Source organism: Cupressus sempervirens, chromosome 8, assembly GCF_028749045.1.
Source record: "Cupressus sempervirens isolate cs-2001-9-10 chromosome 8, ASM2874904v1, whole genome shotgun sequence".
NCBI classification, from domain to species: Eukaryota; Viridiplantae; Streptophyta; class Pinopsida; order Cupressales; family Cupressaceae; genus Cupressus; species Cupressus sempervirens.
In genome coordinates, this window is record NC_143125.1 from 28119494 (window position 1) to 28140276 (window position 20783).

General features: G+C 33.7%; 1 protein-coding gene across 6 annotated transcripts in view; it reads right to left on the minus strand.

Moving 5' to 3' along the window:
* Positions 1–417: 417 nt before the first annotated feature.
* Positions 418–20783, minus strand: part of LOC149541407 (uncharacterized) — a 109754-nt gene continuing 89388 nt past the window's right edge. For 5 of the 6 annotated variants that reach the window (XM_089796677.1, XM_089796679.1, XM_089796675.1 and 2 more), the window contains 3 exons: positions 1520–1576; positions 1168–1411; positions 418–1049 (listed from right to left, as the gene is read on the minus strand). In XM_089796677.1, coding sequence (XP_089652803.1) covers positions 841–1049; positions 1168–1411; positions 1520–1576 — 510 coding nt within the window. In that variant the 3' untranslated portion in view covers positions 418–840. The remainder of the gene's footprint in view (positions 1050–1167; positions 1412–1519; positions 1577–20783) is intronic. The other variant, XM_089796678.1, reaches the window with a different exon arrangement.

Here is a 20783-nt window from a genome sequence, read left to right on the forward strand (position 1 = left end):
TAGTTAGATAAACCTATGAGATATAGTTATATGTGTTTATTATTATATGAGATAAATTAATATTATAATAATATATATAACTATGGTTATATATTAATTATAAATTAATATTATAATAATAAATAACTATGGTTATATTTATTATAATATTAATTATTAACTAACAAATAGACATGTTCCTTAAAGGGACATGTCTATTCATTGCTTACTATTATTTATATTTGGAGAAATCCCTTTGAAAAACACATACCAAATACAGTGACAGTGTTAATACATACGTTTGCAGCGATCCTACAAATTTAACAATATGGTAGTGGTTTTTGTTTAGTTTGGTTTTCCTTGGTTTCGTTTCAGGACAATTCAGTTTACAAGGAAGCTCTAATGAGGAAGGAACACCTTCAAATCTTTGTACGAGGATTTTAGAAATTTTTGGATTATTGAAGACAATACTGAAGGACTATTTCCCAACTCCATCCTTTCAGTGCCTCATGAGTTGAGTTGTATACATTCTATTCTTAATATATGGCTTCGGCCTCTTACTTATCAACCAAAAAACCAAAAATTATGTCAAAAATGTTTTGAACTTTGATCATCATTGGATATTACTACATCTTGAAAGAATAATGTGAGCTTGTAAGCCATTGCCCAGAAAGGCCAACTCCAAATCAATAAACATTTGATTGATCTGTCACAGCTTTGACATCAGCATTTGTATTTGCCAGATATCCATGCAGAGGCCTTCAGAGGTATGATACACATGGTACAGTGAGGCAATCATTGACCGCACACATGGATTGCTACGAGGATATGTTGCCAGGATCACATCGAGTACCTCAAATTTCACTGCAGTGTATTCTCAGTATTTTGAACTTCAGTTCCTTTCTCCTTACTGCCATCCGCATCTCTCTCATACAAACGATAAAGTAATGTTGATTTAGTCATCTGTGGCTCCCGCTCCAGCAAAGCAATTACATCTTTGATACATATTGAACGCACGGGCTTAGACTGAGATAATGGTCCTGAAGTTCTCCCCAGATTTCGAGCTACTCCTGCTCAATACATTATGTTACCCATCATTTATTTGTGTGGCATGGTAAAATTAAAACATTCATTGAATCGGAATGCTGTGTAAATTAAAGATACAAATCTGAGAGTAGAATGACCTACCAGTTGAGGGGGTATCTTGATGATCAGATACATTTGTGGACTTTAATCCACCAACCACACTTTTCCTATTTGCATCTTTATTAGATCGGGTGTTAGATGCTCCATCTGATGTACCTTCACGCTTCTGCCGGGCTTGCTCAGCCATCAATTGCCATTTTGATAACATGTCATCTCCTCCAACAGCAGCTCGTGCAGCAACATTTGCTGCATTTGCCCTCATTTTGTCATCTTCCTCTTTCTGTGCCTGAGATGACACCATCCAAGAAAAATATAATTGTTGCCCTTAGTAAAACAGCCTAAAATCAGTCTGATTGTTTGAGGATATCATAAAATCATCAAAAAGGAATATTACCTTCTGTGCTTTTGTACGGGTTTCATCCTTTTCCCCCTCGGGACCCACATTCTCTATCTGAAGAATATGATATCAAAATCAGTTCAGTGAAAATATATATCAAACTTGATAGCGTTTTAACTTTGGTTTGCAGAGAAATTACCAGAATTGAACATTTTAAATTACTTCAAAGTGGAGTTCGCAAGTTATTCAACTAAAGACAAAAAAATGTGTTTTGTTATGTTGTGAAAGGAAACAATAAATTATATTATTCTATTGGCCGAAGGTCAAATTTTGGCAATTCTCTGCACCAATTTTGGCAAATATGTCCATAACAGCAAGTTTTATAGCATGTGAAGATGGACTATTGTCTCAGGGAAGTTATTGCTAATGGTCACACCTGGAAGAATAACCATCTTGTACTAGATAGACCATAAGATTTCCATTATTGAAATGGATAGAATAAATTATGCAATAGTTTATAATAAGATCTTTATGAAGAGGCGAATATGAGTATGTTCAGCATCAATTCCCAGACTCAAGAAACATGAAACATGATCATCTAATAGTGCTCATATTTTTGGTGGCAAATTGAACAAAGACAAAAATCAGGGGAAAATTGCAGCATGAGATATCCATAATGTGCCCTTTTTGATGTGAGATTCAATAATAATTAAATTTAATATAAAAGAACTAAAAAACATAATAATATAATTTTAATTTAGTTAAGTTTAATGAAAGGTCAAAAGGCATGAAACGAAAAGTTGTCTCCCTCACACATGAGATACAAGGGGGAGAAGAGAACTTCATTTGAATGGGATATGGAGGAAGTAAGGGACAAGGGGACATAGGAATTAAGGATGAATGTAAGAGGAAAGGAGTAAGGAAGTAACTCTTTCAAAGGGTAGCAATGATGACGAGCAGTGACACTTTTTAAAGGGTAGTAATTATTAAAGTGTGGCTCCCTTGAATTGGAAGACATAAAGGGGATAAGGTTTCATTTAAGGACATCCAAGGGAGATCACTTTAAGGAATAATAAATTGTTCTCAAAAGCAACACTGAAAAGTGGTGACTCAATTCTTATGAAGATGGTGATCCTTTCACCAATAAAATATATAGTAGAAATCTTTCCAAGCATTCAAGGATCACTTATCTATCATCACTCACCAATACATCAAATCAGCATTCAGTGTTCACTCAGCACTCTATGAATTCCACATTCATTCAATAATCAGTCACCAGTATATCAAATCGTCAAATCAATACAATTAACATTGATCCTCACACGGGTTCAGGGCCCTTTCCCTGCTGTCATTATCAAAACATTGATCCTCATAAGACACAAAGTATCTTCAGCAATCAAATACAGATTGAAGCAAGAAGCAGAAACACTTGTTGAAAAGAGCAGCAATCAGCATCCCAAGAAAGAAGCAATATTGAGTCAGAATTGTCTAAATCACAACAGCAGTTTGAAAATATATAACCTGCCTATAATATAGACATGATATTATAAATGAATAATTGTTAAAATGAAATGCATGTTCTAAATCACTCATCTATCTACAACCTGCCACGCAATCATGTGGAGAAAAGGAGGAAAAACAAGAAAGGGGAGCAGATACGAGATCAGCATCTAAGTTGACAACCTCATGCTGGATGTCCAACGTGCCTGCCAATTGTGAGTGTCCACTCTTGGGCTTAGATAGGAGGATTTTAGGGCACCTTCACCCTATTGCAATTTCCTTTCCCTCTACTTTGGTTGACTGTTCGAGAAATAGAAGTCGTAAAAGGATGAGGTAATAGAGAGGGCAGGTAGAAGTACACCATTAGGTAGACCAACCCATGCCAGATGTCTAATGTGAGAGCCCCTTGGGGCCAGGAGGGCGAGTGTCCACTCTTGGGCTTAGTGTGATGGTTGCTTCAGGCCAACCTATCATACTTCCTCATTCAGACTATATCGTGATTGGATACTAAAAATGAATATAGAGGTAACATGACCTATCTGCATATTGTCTTAGAAATCATTTTTCAAATCTGGGAAACCATCATGATGATAGCTTTATAGTTATCTGCAGACATCACATCAGAGTGATTGCACACAAGAGTCTTGAACAAAGCACCCTCTTCTTGCGTCAACATTTACCAAGCAGGCTCTTCTTCAAGGAACTCATGCCATATAATGTTTCTATACTTGCATGCTGTTCAATTTAAGTCAATCATAGGAATGATCTTTATATTCAATGTCACAAACTGATATAACAATTTAGCCCTAAACCATATTTAAATTGTGTTTTGTTACATATTTGCTATCTGTGCAATCTTAAGAATGCTTGAAAAGGCCTATAATATAGACATGGTATTATGGATATCCAATTGGAGCATATTTAAATATGTAGTTAATAGGAACACATTTTTAAATATTTTTCCATCCAATTTATGTTTGTAATCAATGCATCTGAATTATACTCATTGACTTTATATTTTTCCCTAGAACTACTGTGCTGCATATAGGAAAGGGAGTTGTCTCCATGAATCATACCTTTATCAAAAAAAGAAATCATACCATGTATTAAACATTGCATCAAAATGCACTTATGTTGAATGATCATATTTCTCCCAAGAAATTTAAAAAAAGGAATCATCTCATCTAAAGTATAAAAGAATCATCATTTTGCCAAAAGGAAGAATCCTCACAAGCAGCAAAAAGGGAAAAGATTCATCTCAGTTTATATCAGCATTTACTGTTTATTTGCAGCCAAGAATCAATCTGAAACTGAGTCAAATGTCTAAACTGAAGCTAAGTTTTAAGATTGGGATAGACAGAATCCTTTTTATGCTGCAATTATAAACCATCCTTTGGAATTGATAGCCAAGGAAAAGAGGTTAAGGACGGATGGTCTGTTTTTCTACCTGATGTCAAGGGAATGTCTAGTAGTGCTTCTCCATATCTTTCTTACATTTTTATTATATGTTCCCTCAAGGCATTAGGAATGCATGTTCACACTCATCTCAGAACTTTTCCCTCGAGGTGTTATTTTCTAAATGTATATATTTTCTTCAGATTGTATGTAATATAATGTATATAATTTTCTTCAATCGTCGGTAGAGGAAGAAATGATTCTTCCTTTTATACTTATCGGTGGTGCCCCTTCACCAAGGGTCACCACATTTCCCTTAATATAACAATATAATATATCAATTATATTAACTCAATAATTATTATATTATCATATAATATAATTACATTGTTATAATAACTATATCTCAATTATTATACTATCACAACTATATATATTATCTATGTCGCTCTAAAGGAATTCGGCCATAGCTACAATAACATCAACACTCCCTCTTACCTGGGGAGGAATCCTTATCATTTACACGTTACATTACCTTAAAGCGATGATTTACCACAATGGCTACATCCATGTGTGGAAAGACGTCACCTCTTGTGATATCACCCATTATGAATTATTCATAGATATCACTTCACATGATATCCACCATTATGGCCTTCAATAAATATCACCTTACGTGATATTCACCGTTATGGCTTTCCATAAATATCACCTCATCTTAGGTGCAGATATATTGGAGGCACTTCAGTATGAGTCGATGTGACACTGAATAATTTATCCCGACAATAATACTTTCACAATAACACATCGGTAGAATAAAGATGCCACATTGGCATGGGCATAGATTGTGATAAAAATCATAACATTATTAATATTTATTAACTAGCATAATTAATATTATTTGATTAAGATGATTAACAAATTAAGTATTTATTATTCAATTATATGAAGGATAGTTTAAATTAATAGATTAATAATTTAATGTCTCAAATAATACTTTGTATTATACGGGACATTATTATAAGTTAGATACGTTGGCCTCTTGATGCTAATTTTCAACACTCCCTCTTTACCTAGGGAGGTTTTCATATTAAAGCGAGACATGTACTATGGGAAGTCGCCAGATATGTACTATCCAACATGAAGAACTTAAATTCCCTACAATTATGGCATGTCATTTGTTACTGCCACATGCATTACCCACCATGATAGTTTTAATTTCTACCATTATAGCATGTTGTCAATACCACAAGTGTTACCTACCATAATGGGTTTAGAAAATTACCTTTATGGTACGTCGTTGGATACCACCACATGCATTATCCACCATAAAGGATTTAAGATACCTACAATTATGGCATGTTGTCAAATACCACCACATACATTACCCACCACAATGGATTTTAGGATATCTACCATTATAGCATGTTGTCAAGTATCACCACGTGTTACCCACCATAACGGATCTAGAGAATTAATCATCATTGTAAGATCATCACCTCCCAATCAAGGTATCAGTTTACAAGTGTCTTACCGTTGAGAGACCATCACCTCACAAGGATATTCATATCACAAGTACAAGGAAAATCACCACAAATTGTCACATGTGTTATCATGGTGTCACACACATGACATCCACCATGTTCCATATCAGAGGCTGGAATAAATTATGATCCGGATATCCACATAAAGGCCTTCTAGCCTACATACATGGAACCTCATCATATGAATCATAGTCCTCTAACACAATTTCCCGATCACTAAAAACCATCTAGACATGGTCTACTCCTTCTGAACCAATATAATCAAGGTCCTCAACAAACAATTGAAGCGAATCCTCAAGCTACTCCCTCTATCACAATAGCATACCCTGATCACCATGTCCCAATCATCAAAGATATCTTGCTCTAAGAGACTCTCATTATCTGGCATGATCCACATACGACTGAAAACGTTAAATTCAAGACCACCTTGGACCTGCCATCATAAAATCTCGCACCTACTCAAAAACTTGGACAACCACAAGTGGGACAAGAATACCTATGTTCAATCTGAATTTTTCTTATTTTCTTTTGCACTGTACAAAGGTGTCCCTTCATAAAAAACAGCACACACTAAACCACTATGCATGTCCACAAAAAAACAACCATTATTATCACCACAGAAGGGGTTGGCCTCTACAATGAATTTGGCACTAACAAATCTACAAATGAAGATCACTATGGATACCACTAACTGCAATTAGCTGCTTATTGTTTTTCACATATGCATTGCTAGCCATTGGCCACTCTAGACAATACATAAGAGCTCACTGCTTCAGGCTAACACATCCATTTGATCCATGTGTATTTCCTTTTGAAAAAATATTCTGACACATCTTTATAGTAATGAAGAATATTGTAGATATATTATAAGAAGTGTATCCAACTTATTTCTCTATTATTCTCTGATTGCTGCATACCACCATTTCATAAAATGGTTCTGAGTACTTTCAAAATATCATTTCCTTTACCTGATTTGCTGCCTTTTTCCAACTTACTGTGATTTTCTATTTCTGAAAACATTACTAGATTAGCCAAGTAACATGTTGGCAAACTTCCTGAATCATCTCTTATTGTCAGTCTCAGCAAATGCTCCTCCTTGCCAATGATCTTCAACTGAAAACTCTATTCGAATCTTTTTATTCAAGAGTTCCAAATCCTTCATTGCATCTGAACGAGGCTTTTTACATACTTGAGTATATATACATTGATTCTCTCAGAAAATACAACTTTATTTCTATCAGTAATTTCTTGTTTTTCATTGGGTCCACATCTCTCTTACAATTTCACAAGTGAAAGAAGTAATCTATATAGCACTTAAAGAAAGGCAACTTTTAAAAAAGTTAAAACACCATTATTAACTGCTGTATCTGCCTTCAAAGCTCAAAGCTCTGTTTTTACCGTTTATTACAATACAAAGTTTATTGGATTGTTTCCAACGTTCAAGAGAAAAAAAACTTCTAGTCAGTTTGTATATAAGTGTCAAACCAAATCCAATAAGCCAATAACCCAGGCTTATAATTCTAATAAGAAACGCCTTGTTTAAACAGAAAATATATGATCTCAAAAAAATCCATCGATGCTGGTATGAAATGATCATTACTTCCACGACATGGCTCGAGAATATTATTTACATATCATAAATTTATTCTTAGCACCATTCAAACAATTTCATTATTCAACACGATATATACATGCTTCTATATTACTGCTGTTCCAACAGATATTACCATCGTGGATGGAAAATAATTTGTGTTACCGATAAAACCCCTGTTCAGATATAAGGAACACACTTTTTTTCTCTCTTTGAGTCACTTTGAAAGGACTGTAACTAAAGCTTGGGTTCGTACAACAAAAAAAAAAAGAGACCTAATGCTGACTGGTATGTTAAGTCATTGAACTACTTGAGTTAACACAACATAAAGATTTGGAATGCCCAACACCATATATTCCAATGGCTGGTAACTAGATGGTTTGTTACACAATGGAGTCCACACAAATGACTAAACATATGCTAATTCAAATGCTTGGCTCTGACAATCACAGTAACATCTACCACTGCAATACACATTCACAGCACCTACCATTCGTCTCATGTCTTTCCTCCAAAACAACCTATTATAAACAGAATTCCTCCTTTTCTAAAAAATGTTAATCAAGTTAAGTGATGATCATGGTTTTCAGAAAAGAGACTTGGACGTACTACTTTCCTTCAGATACATTACTACTGCTGACCTCACAGAAGTGTGCCAAGAATGACTGGCAGAATCAAATATGACCTGAAATGCCCATTTTGAACCCACGACTTCTCAGAAAAATCAACTTACTAAGCTGGCAAACTAGTAATTTTCCAAAGCATAAAAGACTCTACTCTCTTTCCCTAAATGTGCACTTTAGCATTACTCATCTCTCTTCTTATAATTCGATCAACAATTTTCAAGTATCAATGCTAAAAGTCAATTCCACACTATGAAATTGTCATGGATTAAACTTCATGATCAGCAGAAAATTTATTATATATTAAGACACGATTATACAAATAGTTCACGGACTCAGACTTGGAGAGTGCTCCGCAATCCCAAAATTTTCAGTTCGGCAAAAACTTGGCATATACTCAACAAAAACTCGGCAACTTAGAAAAAATTAAAATCTTTTAAAGAAACATATTCTTTTATAGATTTCAATTACAAAATGTATTAAATTAGAAATTGACATCTCATAAAGGAAAATATATAGATTTACAGCAGTAACATCATGTGAAAAATGCATCTTAACCATCATTTTGCCAGCATTGACATTTTACCTACATTTTTTTTACATCAATAAAAACATGAATTTTAAACTTGAGAGTACTCGCCCAGCCGAAAAAAATTGAGAGTAATCGGCAACTCTAAGAGTGCTTGTAGAGTTTGCAAACTATGGTTATACACAACACCACCCTTCTACAATGAATATTAATTTTCTGTCTATAATACATCATTGGGCAGGTCTCGACAAATTATTTCCCCATGGAGTATGTGATATATAAAATGTTGGAAATTGAGAAATATTAGGCTCATAAATATCTCCACAACTTCTACACTGAATATTAATTTTCTGTCTGTGCTACACCATTGGGCAGGACTCCACAAATTATTTCTCCATGGAGTACGCAATATATAAAACGTTGGAAAATGAGAAATATCAGGCTCAGATTAATATCTCAATGTTGAATTTACAAGACTTTAAAATAAGAGCCAATACTAAGGAATATTTACTCAAACCGCTGCTAAATGTAATTTGCCAAAAATCAAGAACCTAAACTTGTTCAGCGATAGCCAAAATAACAGATCCTGATATTCTCCTGCCATTGATATATGAATAACATTTTCTCCAGCAATAGTCCAGATAATCTCTCTTCTTTTATTTTCACAATCAATCTTCAAAATTAAAGTGTATCTGTCACTCATCAAAACCTTCACAAGCTGGCAGAATTCAGCTTCTCTGATACCATGTTATTTCTATGTGTATATATTTTCTTTAGATTGTATGTAATATAATGTATATAATTTTCTTCCATCGTTGATAGAGGAAGAAAAAATTCTTCCTTTATACTTAACAATGGTGCCCCTTCACAAGGGGTCACCACATTCCCCTCAATATAACAATATAAAACAATATAATTATTATGTTATCAATTATATTAACTCAATAATAACTATATCATCATATAATATAATTATATCATTATAATAATTCCATCTCAATTATTATATTATGATTATCAAAATAATATAAATATCATCCAACTCTATATTATCTATGTCGGTCTGAAGGAATCCAACCATGGCTACAATAACATCAACACACTATTGAAATATTGATCAGATTATAGATAGAGGCATGTCTTAACATAGGGAAATGTCTCTATGTGAATCTGATTCACGTAGGGACATGTCTCTACGTTGAGACATGCCCCTATATGCCCCTATACATACTACTGTTGTTTCATAACAATCATTAATAGTAACCATAAATTGGCTAATATGTCATTAAGATCAATGGAACACATAGAGGAATATGTATATGCGATCAGAACATGTGTCATGCTCTGCAATGCAGTATGTTCAATCATATATATAATTGAATTCTTAAAATGCAATGTAATATGTTTGATCATATATAATCGACTTCTAAAACAGTTGATCATTATTTATATAGGTACTCAAAATTTAATATGATTTAGTTGATCTCAGGATTAATTATACTATTATATAATTAATATTTATTAGATTAATAAGATCATGTGACACACACACACACATATCTACGTATGTATATCACAAAAGATGGATAGACATCAAATGTATAAGTGTAATAGATTATGTTATTATTTGATTTTATCAATTGGACTTATCTGCCAAAGCTACAAATCAATGACACTCACTCTTAGCTAGGGAGGATAATTTCTATCATCTCAACACTATATTCAAAGAACATGAACATGACATCCATTATAGCAGATGTTACCTCTCAGTACCATCAAGAGTATGATATGTCCCTGAATGTCAACCATGTGATATTCACAATTCTCATATCTTTTTCGTCATCTGCACTAGCATCAAGTCTCATGATGCCTAATGAAGAAGATACTGTTCGTGGCATATCCATAAATGCTACATCTTATAGCATCCATCATGACAGATCTCACTTTACAATATTAACCACAAATAAACATTGGTGAAAGGTCGTCACATTTCAAAAATGTTTCTACAAGATCATGTAAAAACACACATGATAAAAGAGTTTATTAATAAAAAACATCTTTTAAATATTTTTACAATAGATTTATTGAGACTCAACCTCAAATAAAATTTACACTTTTACCATATTGGGCTTACCTCTAAAGTGATCCACTTTTATCTTAGAGACAGGCTTGCTTAGAATATCCACAGTTTGCTCATCAATGCTGATGTATCTCAGTATAACATTTCTCTCCACCATGTCTCTAATATAATGGTAGGGAACCTCGACGTGCTTGGATCTATTATGAAATATTGGGTTCACAGAAAGCTTTATGAAACTCTGGTTATCACAGTGTATAATTGTAGGATCCATGGTTTGTCTAAACAACCCCACCAATAGTTCAGCCATACGACTTCTCAAGATCCCATTGCTGGTGCAATGTAGTCAGTTTCGGCAGAGCTTTGTGCAACTAAGGATTGCTTGCTGCTAAAACAGGAGATCATGGCTGATCCCAAGCTAAAACAACACCTGAAGATACTTTAGTGATCAACAACATTTCCAACCTAGTCCGAGTCTAAATATCCATGTAGATTTTGATCTACATTATCATATTTTAATCCATATCCAATAGTCCTTCACAGGTATCTCATAATATATTTTGCTGCAACAAGGTGTATTTTTCTATGTTCACACATGAACTGGCTGAGTGCATTTGTTGCATAGAAAATGTCTGGTCTGGTGTCTACCAAATACATCAAGGGTCCAATTATCTGTCAATGGAGAGTAGGATCAACAAGTTCTGATTCTGATGCAACCTTTAGCTTTGTAAGTTTGTCTCCATGGGTGAAGACATAGGTTTGCAGTCCATCATTTTGAATCTGTTTAAAACATCAATGGTATATTTACCTTGACTTAAGATAATACAATTTTCTTTCTGCCATACTTTTAAGCCAAGAAAATAGTGTAGGGTGCCCTAATCCTTCATGTCAAATTTGGAAGCAAGTTCTTGTTTACATATGGTGATAAGATGATCTTCTCATGTGATTGGTAAATCATCAATATAAAGAAGGATGATTAACATGTCACCGTTTTCCACCTTCAAGTGAAGATTAGGATCTGCATCATTTTTGGAGAATCCTAATTTGGAGAGATAATTGTCTATTCTTCCATAACAGGCTTGAGGGGGCCTATTTGAGACCACAAAGTGCCTTCTTTAACTTAAAAACATAAGAGGCACTATCATGAACAACAAATCCTTCTAATTGTTCTAAGTATACTTCCTCTTCTATGATGCCATTGAGAAATGCAGTCTTTACATCCATCTAGCAAATTTTCAACCCTTTTGATGCAACAATAGCAATTACTGCCATGACTTAAGTATAACGGGCAATTGGGGCGAATGTTTGTTCATAGTCAATTCTTTCCTTCTGTGAGAACCCTCTAGCAATAAATTTTCCTTCATGTTTTTTGATACTTCCATCTACTACATGCATGATTTTGAAGAATCATTTGAATGATACAAATGATTTTCTTTTAGGTCTATGTACAATGTCCCAAACATCATTCTTTAGAAAAAATTGATATTCTTTGATCATGGCATCCTTCCAAACTTGATGTTGTAGTGCTTCCTTAACACTAGAAGGTTCAGACTTAATAAGTTCACTCATGAGACCAACATAGTTTGAGTAGCCTCTAGGTTTCTTGCTTTCTCTAAAGATACCCTAAGGGATTGCGTCAATTTCTACTTCTTATATTTTGTGGAGACTCATCATCTGTTTCTTTTATATCTTTGGATCCTTTGAATGCAACATCTTCAAAAATTACATCTCTATTGAGCTCAATTAGTTTCTAACTAGTGATGTATATACTATACGCTTTGAATGATTCATTGTATCTGACAAATATCCCTTTCTTCCCTAAAGGTTCTAGATTGGACCTTTGCTCTTTGGGAATGTGAATATAGACTAGATAACCAAATGTTCGAAGGTGACTTAAATCAGGTTGGATTCCAGTAAATGCTTCTTCAAGGTTTGTATTGCTTAGAAATGAGTGAGGCCATTTATTTTGTATGTTTTTGATCATACAACATTGCTTTAGCTGATTACATTGCAGTCCTCTTTTTCCTTTCAGCTACCCCATTTTCTTGTGAATTGTAAGGAACTACGTACTCCTTCTTAATCCCAATTATAGTACAAAATTCTTTAAAACTATTAGAGATATATTCTCCCCCTTATCTGACCTTAGGGTTTGATTCTTTTCCCAAACATGTTTTCAACTAAAGCTTTGGATTCTTTAAATTTTGATAGAACTTCATTAGAATCTTTAAGTTACAATAAATAAATCCAAGTTTTCCTTGAATAGTCATCAACAAAGATAACATAGTACAAAAATCACCCTAAGGAAGTTATTGACATCGGTTCACATAAATTAGTAAGAATAAATTCAATGATATTACTTGATATACTCTCGCTACTATGAAAAGTCGCTTTTGTATTCTTACCTAAAGCACACCCCTTCCATATTCCTTTATGATCTTGATTTAGTTTATGTAAGCCTTTAAAATTTTCTCTATGGAAAGTAGAGCACAATAATGGAAATGTGATAACCTCCTATGCCATGTTTCATTCGTAGTAGAGACATTATGGACTAGGGCTTGCAGTTGAATAGTGCACAGGTTTTATAAACATCTATCTCGAGTCCCTATTGCATAAGCCTTGTTTATGTTTAAGTTTTTAGGCCATGTTAGAACTTTCCCATCTTAGAAGGTGATTAGATATCCTTTGTCTACAAAGGTTGAGATGGAGATTGTTTCGCTTGATGCCAAGCACATACAATACTCCTATAAGTTGAAGCAAAACTCCAAATTTTAGCTGAATTGTACAAGTCCCAATTCCTTTTACAAGGTAGGTGGAATTATCATCAATGGTGACTTCTTCATCTAAGTTTATATAGACTATCCAATTGTTCTCTAAATCCTATAATATGTCAAGATGCTCCCCTATCAATGATCCAAGTCCTTCTACTAGTGGATATTTTGCTTGATATGCTGAAAAGAATACCCTTCTTTCTATATCCTTATTCTTCCTTACTTTTGCTACTGAAACTTGATTTGTGAGTCTATCTGGGCATTTTACAACAAGTGTCCATATTTGTCACATCTAAAGCATTGTACTTAAGACATGTCCTTTCTTCTTTTGAAAGAGTGTTTGATGTTGGTGACCTTTCCTTCCCTTTCTTGTGAGAACTTGTATTCAATACTTGGATCTCTTTGCTAGAATTATTTATTCTAATCCCTTTGGTGATAAATCTTGATTCCTCTTGAATATAGTTGATTTTTAATCGATCGAATTTTGAAAGTTTGGATCAAACACTTATTCCTTGTATGAGCAATTCCCAAGATGCAGAAAGTTCATTAGGAGCCAGTATTGTTAATTCCTTCTTGTTATATCCCAATTTTTGACCCAATTTAAAATGTTCATATAGCCGTCCAGATTCACATGAAGTCAATTGACAATTAAATTTGTTATAATCTTGCGAAATGGTAAGATAGTTAGTCATTATAATTTCATATGAAGATAACATGCTAGTTGATTATTTATCATGAATTCATGGAATTGAAAAGGCGGTTAGCCGTTATGATTATTTATGATTAATAATTTGTTATGATAATATGATTTAACTGTGGAAAATTTCCTTGTAGGGAGCACGTCTAAGGGGTGGAAGCAATGTCAGAAAAGAATTGAGCACAGAAGCATCACCATTACTAGGCAAATGGGTATGAATCTTGAATCACCATGGTTGAGGACATAGCGATTGCATAACAAGATACACACATTAGACATGCATGAGCTGTTAGATAAACATTAATGATCTTAACTTAATTAAAGTACATACTTCTGAATTTCAATTGAATGGATATTCGATAGTCCAATTTCTCTATGTTGTTGAGTCAAGACCAAATGTGCATGATATGTTCATACATTTTTGTTTTACTGAAGTATATTAGAATCGAATTATATCCTTGCAAGCTTATTAAGATCATTCTCTATTATTTGATGTACTAGAAATTGCAATGTTCCAACCCTTGTTGGGGCTTAGCAAAAGAGTGGATACTCTAAGAATATAAACACCTGGGACTCACCTGACTATATGGCCAAGGAAAAGGGTGAAGAGGTGAGAGAGAGGAATCTGCAATAACATAAAAACAGAATCAAATGTGACATAACAATTATTTATTATTTTAAAAGGAATCATTTAATAGCTCATGCATGTCCAAATTCATTCTCTATTGTCAAGTCGAGTGGTGTGATTAAGTACCAGAATGCTCAATGGCTGACAGGGTGTTCCATGTCTATTCTGGGTAGGGAGGGCCTTTTCAGATAGAGAAAGTGTGGGGATAAGTTTTAAAGTCCATGGTTGGGAGGTTAAGCCCTTGACAATGTTTCCCCTCTCCATGAGATGTCAAGGCATGCATCAGATAAAGATAAGTTGAGCATTCAAACATTTATTGATAACAAGTATTTTTACTTTCATGATATTTATACTAGAAGATATGATGGATTAACTTATATCGTTGAATTCGGTTATTTCCTTTGATGAAAGCAACCTTTCTCGTCAATGTAATTGGTAACCATTTAAATCGGTTGACCTCCAACTAAATATGGAATATATCTATAGGATTGTTATTTCAGTCTTTCATTTATAAGAATACTGATTATGAGCATATCTTCTAATCTTATGTCATTGCCACAGTTAGCAATAGGAAGAAAAGGAATGAAATAGAGGTATCTAACATCCCAAATGATACAGTGGTATCTGATGTCCTAAGCGATACAATGGTATCTAATGCCTTAATTGATACAGTAGTATTTGACGTCCCAAATGATACAGTGGTATCTAATGCCCTAAATGATATAGTGGTAATTGATGCCCTAATTGACACAGTGGTATGTGATGCCCTAAATGATCCAATGATAATAGATGCTCTAATTGATAGAGTGGTATGTGATGCCCTAAATGATCCAATGGTAATTGATGCCCTAATTGATATAGTGGTATTTGATGGTAATCGTCATTTGATTTTGATACAGTGGTATTGGATGGTAATCGTCATTTGATCCTAAGTGGTATTTGTGGACTAACCTAGGTGTTTGCAAAAGCATCCCTAGATTGATTTCAATTTCAAATTCCATGGTATGTAGATTTTAATTTTCATAGTAAATTCAATGATTGTATTTTCAATTATTACTTATAAAATTTGCGTTTAACGGATTGTAACCGTTAGTTTCATTCTCATCATCCTATGAAAATGAAGTAATAACTGTATTTCTTTGATATGTTAGTTGTTAGTTAAGATCCAAGAAATATGGTCGTTACACTTGTTGTCAATTATATGGCCAATAGGATAGTTGGTCCCTTAACTCAATTATTCTTATAAAGTATGATATATTGGATTCACCCTTATTCATTTTTACACGATGTAGTTGTTTCAAAATGAGAGCTCTACAGAAATTATTTATCTCATGCATCTCTTCTAAGAAGGTAAACATGTTATATGTAGTGTCTAACTTCGATATAACTAGAACTATATGACCCTTTACTGCATCTACTAGAATCTTCATGGCTTCGTTGTTGTTCTTTGTCCATTGAAGTTTCTCATTATTGGCATTTGGTATAGGTACAGTGTTTTCCACAAATGGGTCTAATTCTTGCTCTCTTAGTGCCATCATTACTCTGAGTTTCCAAGCGAGGAAATTTGTGGCTCCTTGAAGTCTATCTTCCAATCTAATTCCGTTAACCAATTTTGCTTATTTGAATCCTTTTGAAGGTGATTAGATTTTCTATTTAGTTTATCTAATCTGATCTTTTCTTTAATGAGACTTTGATACCTTGTTAAAATATTGATCAGATTATAGATAGAGGTATTTTTCTTATTTTAATATAATATATAATATAGTGTAAATTGTAATGAATGTGTTTTTCAAGAACACTTTAGATCAATATATGTATCTACATATAGAGGCATGTCTCAACGTAGAGACATGTCGCTACGTGAATCTGATTCACGTAGGGAGTCCCTACAATGAGACATAACCCTATGTAGATTACTGTCATTTCATTCCAATAAACATTAATTATTAATAATATACAAAACAATATCACAAAAAATGGATAGACATCAAATGTATAAGTGTAATAGATCACGTAATGATTTTATTTTATCAATCGGACTTATCCAATCAAAGCTACAAATCAATAACATTCATATCATAACCAAAAGTTTCTTCATTTTCCAAATGCAAGTCTTTTCATATTTTTGAACGCACGTCTCCTTGCATGTCGCATGTCTCTTCATATAACAAGAGCTCTAGGAGAACCTGAGTCCCTGCCTTGTGCAAGGGGTCAAAGGTATGCAAGGCAGCTGGTACTTGTCATTGCAAGATCTTAACAATTAAATTTGGATCAAATAAATTTATTTTGAAGGTTTATATATTAATTGATAAGATTAACTTAACATATATAACTTAAAGTTAGATATAGGATACAAAGTTGAAAAGCTTTTGAAATTTATATAAATATTAATTTAGTGTTAAATATAAATAATAACATTAGTTTTTAATAAGTTTATAACTAATTATTTTGAAGAAAATATTAGAATTTGAAACCAACCAAATATAAATACAAAATAAAAAATTTATCTAAATTTTGAATCTAAAATTCAATATAAAATAGAAAACAAAAGCATGCCTAACAAAAGAAATATAAGATATCAAAAAAAAAAAATTATAATATAATTGTTGGGAAATATAAAATGTGTTTTAATTTAACTAAAAACAATTGATACGGTAAGTGTTAGAATCTGAAAAGATTAATAACCCAGAAAACTAGTGCAAAGAGTAAATATCTAAACTATGAATGCAGATGATACAAAATCAAAATAGCATCATAGAGTTAGTCTCCAAGAGAGTAATGCAAATGCTGAAAGCAAAATAGCATTAAGAGGATGCAAAAACAAGAGATGCAAATACAAGCCAGGTAGCATGCTTATATAGGCTAGGAAGAGGGAGGAGGTGGCAACACCAACCAATGAGGAGCAACCATCTATTGGACTAAAGATAGCAAAGTATCTTCCCAAGATAGCTAATGGATGCTCACATGTAGGAAGGTGACACCTCACAACCATTCACCTAATAAGACATGCTTTATTAACCTAAGCGAGATTATTAAAAGTGTAAGAAAAACCTAGCAAAATAGGAAAAATGAAAAACTACACTAACAGTAAGTAGTAAATATTAAAATATATGTATAGTATTTAACAAAAGAATATTTAAAATGACAATTAGGAAATCATAACGTATATATAAGAATCGATTTATATCTTTTTATTTGTCCTTTTGAAAATATTTACATTTTTAAAATACATTTTTGACACAACACAATAAAGCTTTTAATTTGTGATTTGCGATGTTTAAGATTTTCATATGATTATCTTCAAGTAAAACTTAATTTAAGTAAATAAATATTTTGAAAATTGTAGAACAATTAGTACTCAATGAACTTAAATTCATGTAACATATTCAAAATTTAAATTAAGAACTATATTACATTTATTAATTTTCTTTTAAGACATGATAACTCTGAAGTCTAAAAAAAATTTAAAATTTTTTTTAATATTTTATGTGGAGCCTTTCTTGGCGAAGACTATCTTTTCAGCACATTTAATTTTTTAAAAAAAAAAAAAAATCATCACCACCTCAAAAATCTCACTAGTTTATTAGACAAGAACGAAACTAGTGTGGTGACAGACATTCTTAGACTTTCTTTGTTGCTTGCAAAATGCACTAAACCTCTCAATAAATGGCACGTCATCGTTGTTGTTGTTGTGTGGGTAAGTAACCATCAATTTAGGCAAACTAAAAATCTGATGTGATGCACAAAATATCCTGTTCATATATTCTAACAAGCATTAAATGCATCCTCATCTATTACATTTTTGTTTGTTTTTTTCAATTGGAAAAAACAATTTATGGCCAAGTATAAAAGAATTATCATCATAAACCTCCTCTCTAGCAATATCAGAGAGAGATTTCTATCGTAACTATAATCTTCAAGACCCCCTCTTAGCAAGAGAGTTCTTTGTGGCCCAAAACCAACTTCTAATGAGTGTTAAGGATATTACTTGGAATGTCAAAGGATTAGAATACCCTGATAGGAAATATATTAAAAGGCTCCTCAAAGCCTACTTGGATATTGACTTTCTCTTGCTCCAAGAGATCAAAGCCTATGGGTTTCAATTGGATGTTGCTTTCAAAGGTATATGGAAGGATGCGAATGCATTCTTCACTCAGCACCCTAAAGGGAGAGGAGGCCCTGCCATTCTAGTCGCCCCAAAATGGTTCAAACTTGTAATACACTGGCGAATTTCTCCTTGCAACAAATTGATTTGGGTATCATTCCTTCTCAATGGTAAAGTTATTGGAATGTGCTCTATATATGTCCCAAGTGAATCAGACAATAGATCAAACCTCTAGAATTGGTGTTGCCAACTTAAAGAAATACCGTGGATCATGGTTGGAGACTTCAACGTGGTGGAAACCCAATAGGACAAGGTGGGAGACCATAAGGTAAAATGGAAGAATGGTGAAAAGGTATCATGAAATACATTCCTCAATAAATACAAACTTTTTGACCAGGTAATAAGAATAACCATAAAGGCATATGGTACACATGGACCAACTTTCAAAATGGTGTCAAGAGAATCTATTCAAGGTTAGCTAGGTTCTATTTCAACAATGATACCTTCTCCTTCCATTGGAACTCTAATGGTGATGCAACCCAAGTGTAGCCCTTTACCCTTTCTAACCATCATCCAATCATTGCTAATATACTTCTTATCAAGAACCCTCTGGAGCCTAGTAAGAGAAAGCTTTAACACCTCTCATTTCAACACTACTAAGGTTAACAATGTTGTCATCGTCTTTACATGGTACAACACACATATAGCCAGACATAGAGATGATATTCAAGATGGAACACTATGATTTCAAGTTGAAGAAACCTTTTCCAAACGGTGGGAAAGAAAGAGGCTAAATATTATAGGAAAACTGAAAATGCTCTGCATGAAGAACTGGTTGAGGCAGAATGCAAGCTGCAACAAGATCCCTTTGACTCAATAACACTAAACAAGTTCGTTACAGCTAGAGACTCCCTCAGGTGTTTCCAGAACTACAAGATTCAAGGTGTTAAAATGAGAGCTAGAATAGAGTGGGTGCAGCATGGGGACAAGGGATCCAAATACTTTCTTTTCATTTGTTAAAATATAAAGAAGCAAAAGAGAGGATAGAAATGATTGTGGATGGAGTAGATACTATCTCAACCCAAGACCAGATCCTTCTTGCTAACTTTTATAAGGTACTATTCACTACTGAAGAGGTAGGAAACAATATGGAGGAGGCGAGGGGTAAAATCAATAGTCTCATTCCAAAGAGAGTGGATAAAGAAGATAAAAACAGCCATTATCTAAGGATGAGATTGTTGAAGCTATCAAGCAGATGAGTAATGGAAAAGCTCCAGGTCCAGATGGCATCCCAATCGAGTTCTACAAGAAGCATGTTGAATGGATCTGGCAAGACCTACTGGGGGTGTATAACCAAGCCATTCAGGAAGGTTCTTTGGGCCCAAGCATAAACAAAGATCTCATCAAGCTCATACCCAAAGAGAAAGATAGAACACTCATTAAGAACTGGAGACACATAACCTTACCGAATGTATCATACAAGATATTAGCCAAGGTGCTAGCCAATAGAATTAATGAGATTCTACCTAAGGTTGTCTGTCAGACTCGAACATGATTTGTTAAAGGAAGGCATATTCTGGAAAACCTAATCACATGTTGGGAAGCTATGGAGTGGGCTAAACAATCAGAACAAAACGCAGCCATGTTCCTTATAGACTATGAAAAAGCGTATGACATAGTGGAATGGGGGTTTATTAAAATGATGCTGAAGTGTTTAGGGTACCCAAAAATGTTCATCAGTATGGTATTTGTTCTCATGAAAGATGCTTCAGCAGCAGAAGTCAACAGAGTAAGGTCTTAGGAATTCCATCTCCCCAAATCTATTCGAAAAGGATGCCCATTAGCCCCCTCCCTTTTTGTTATA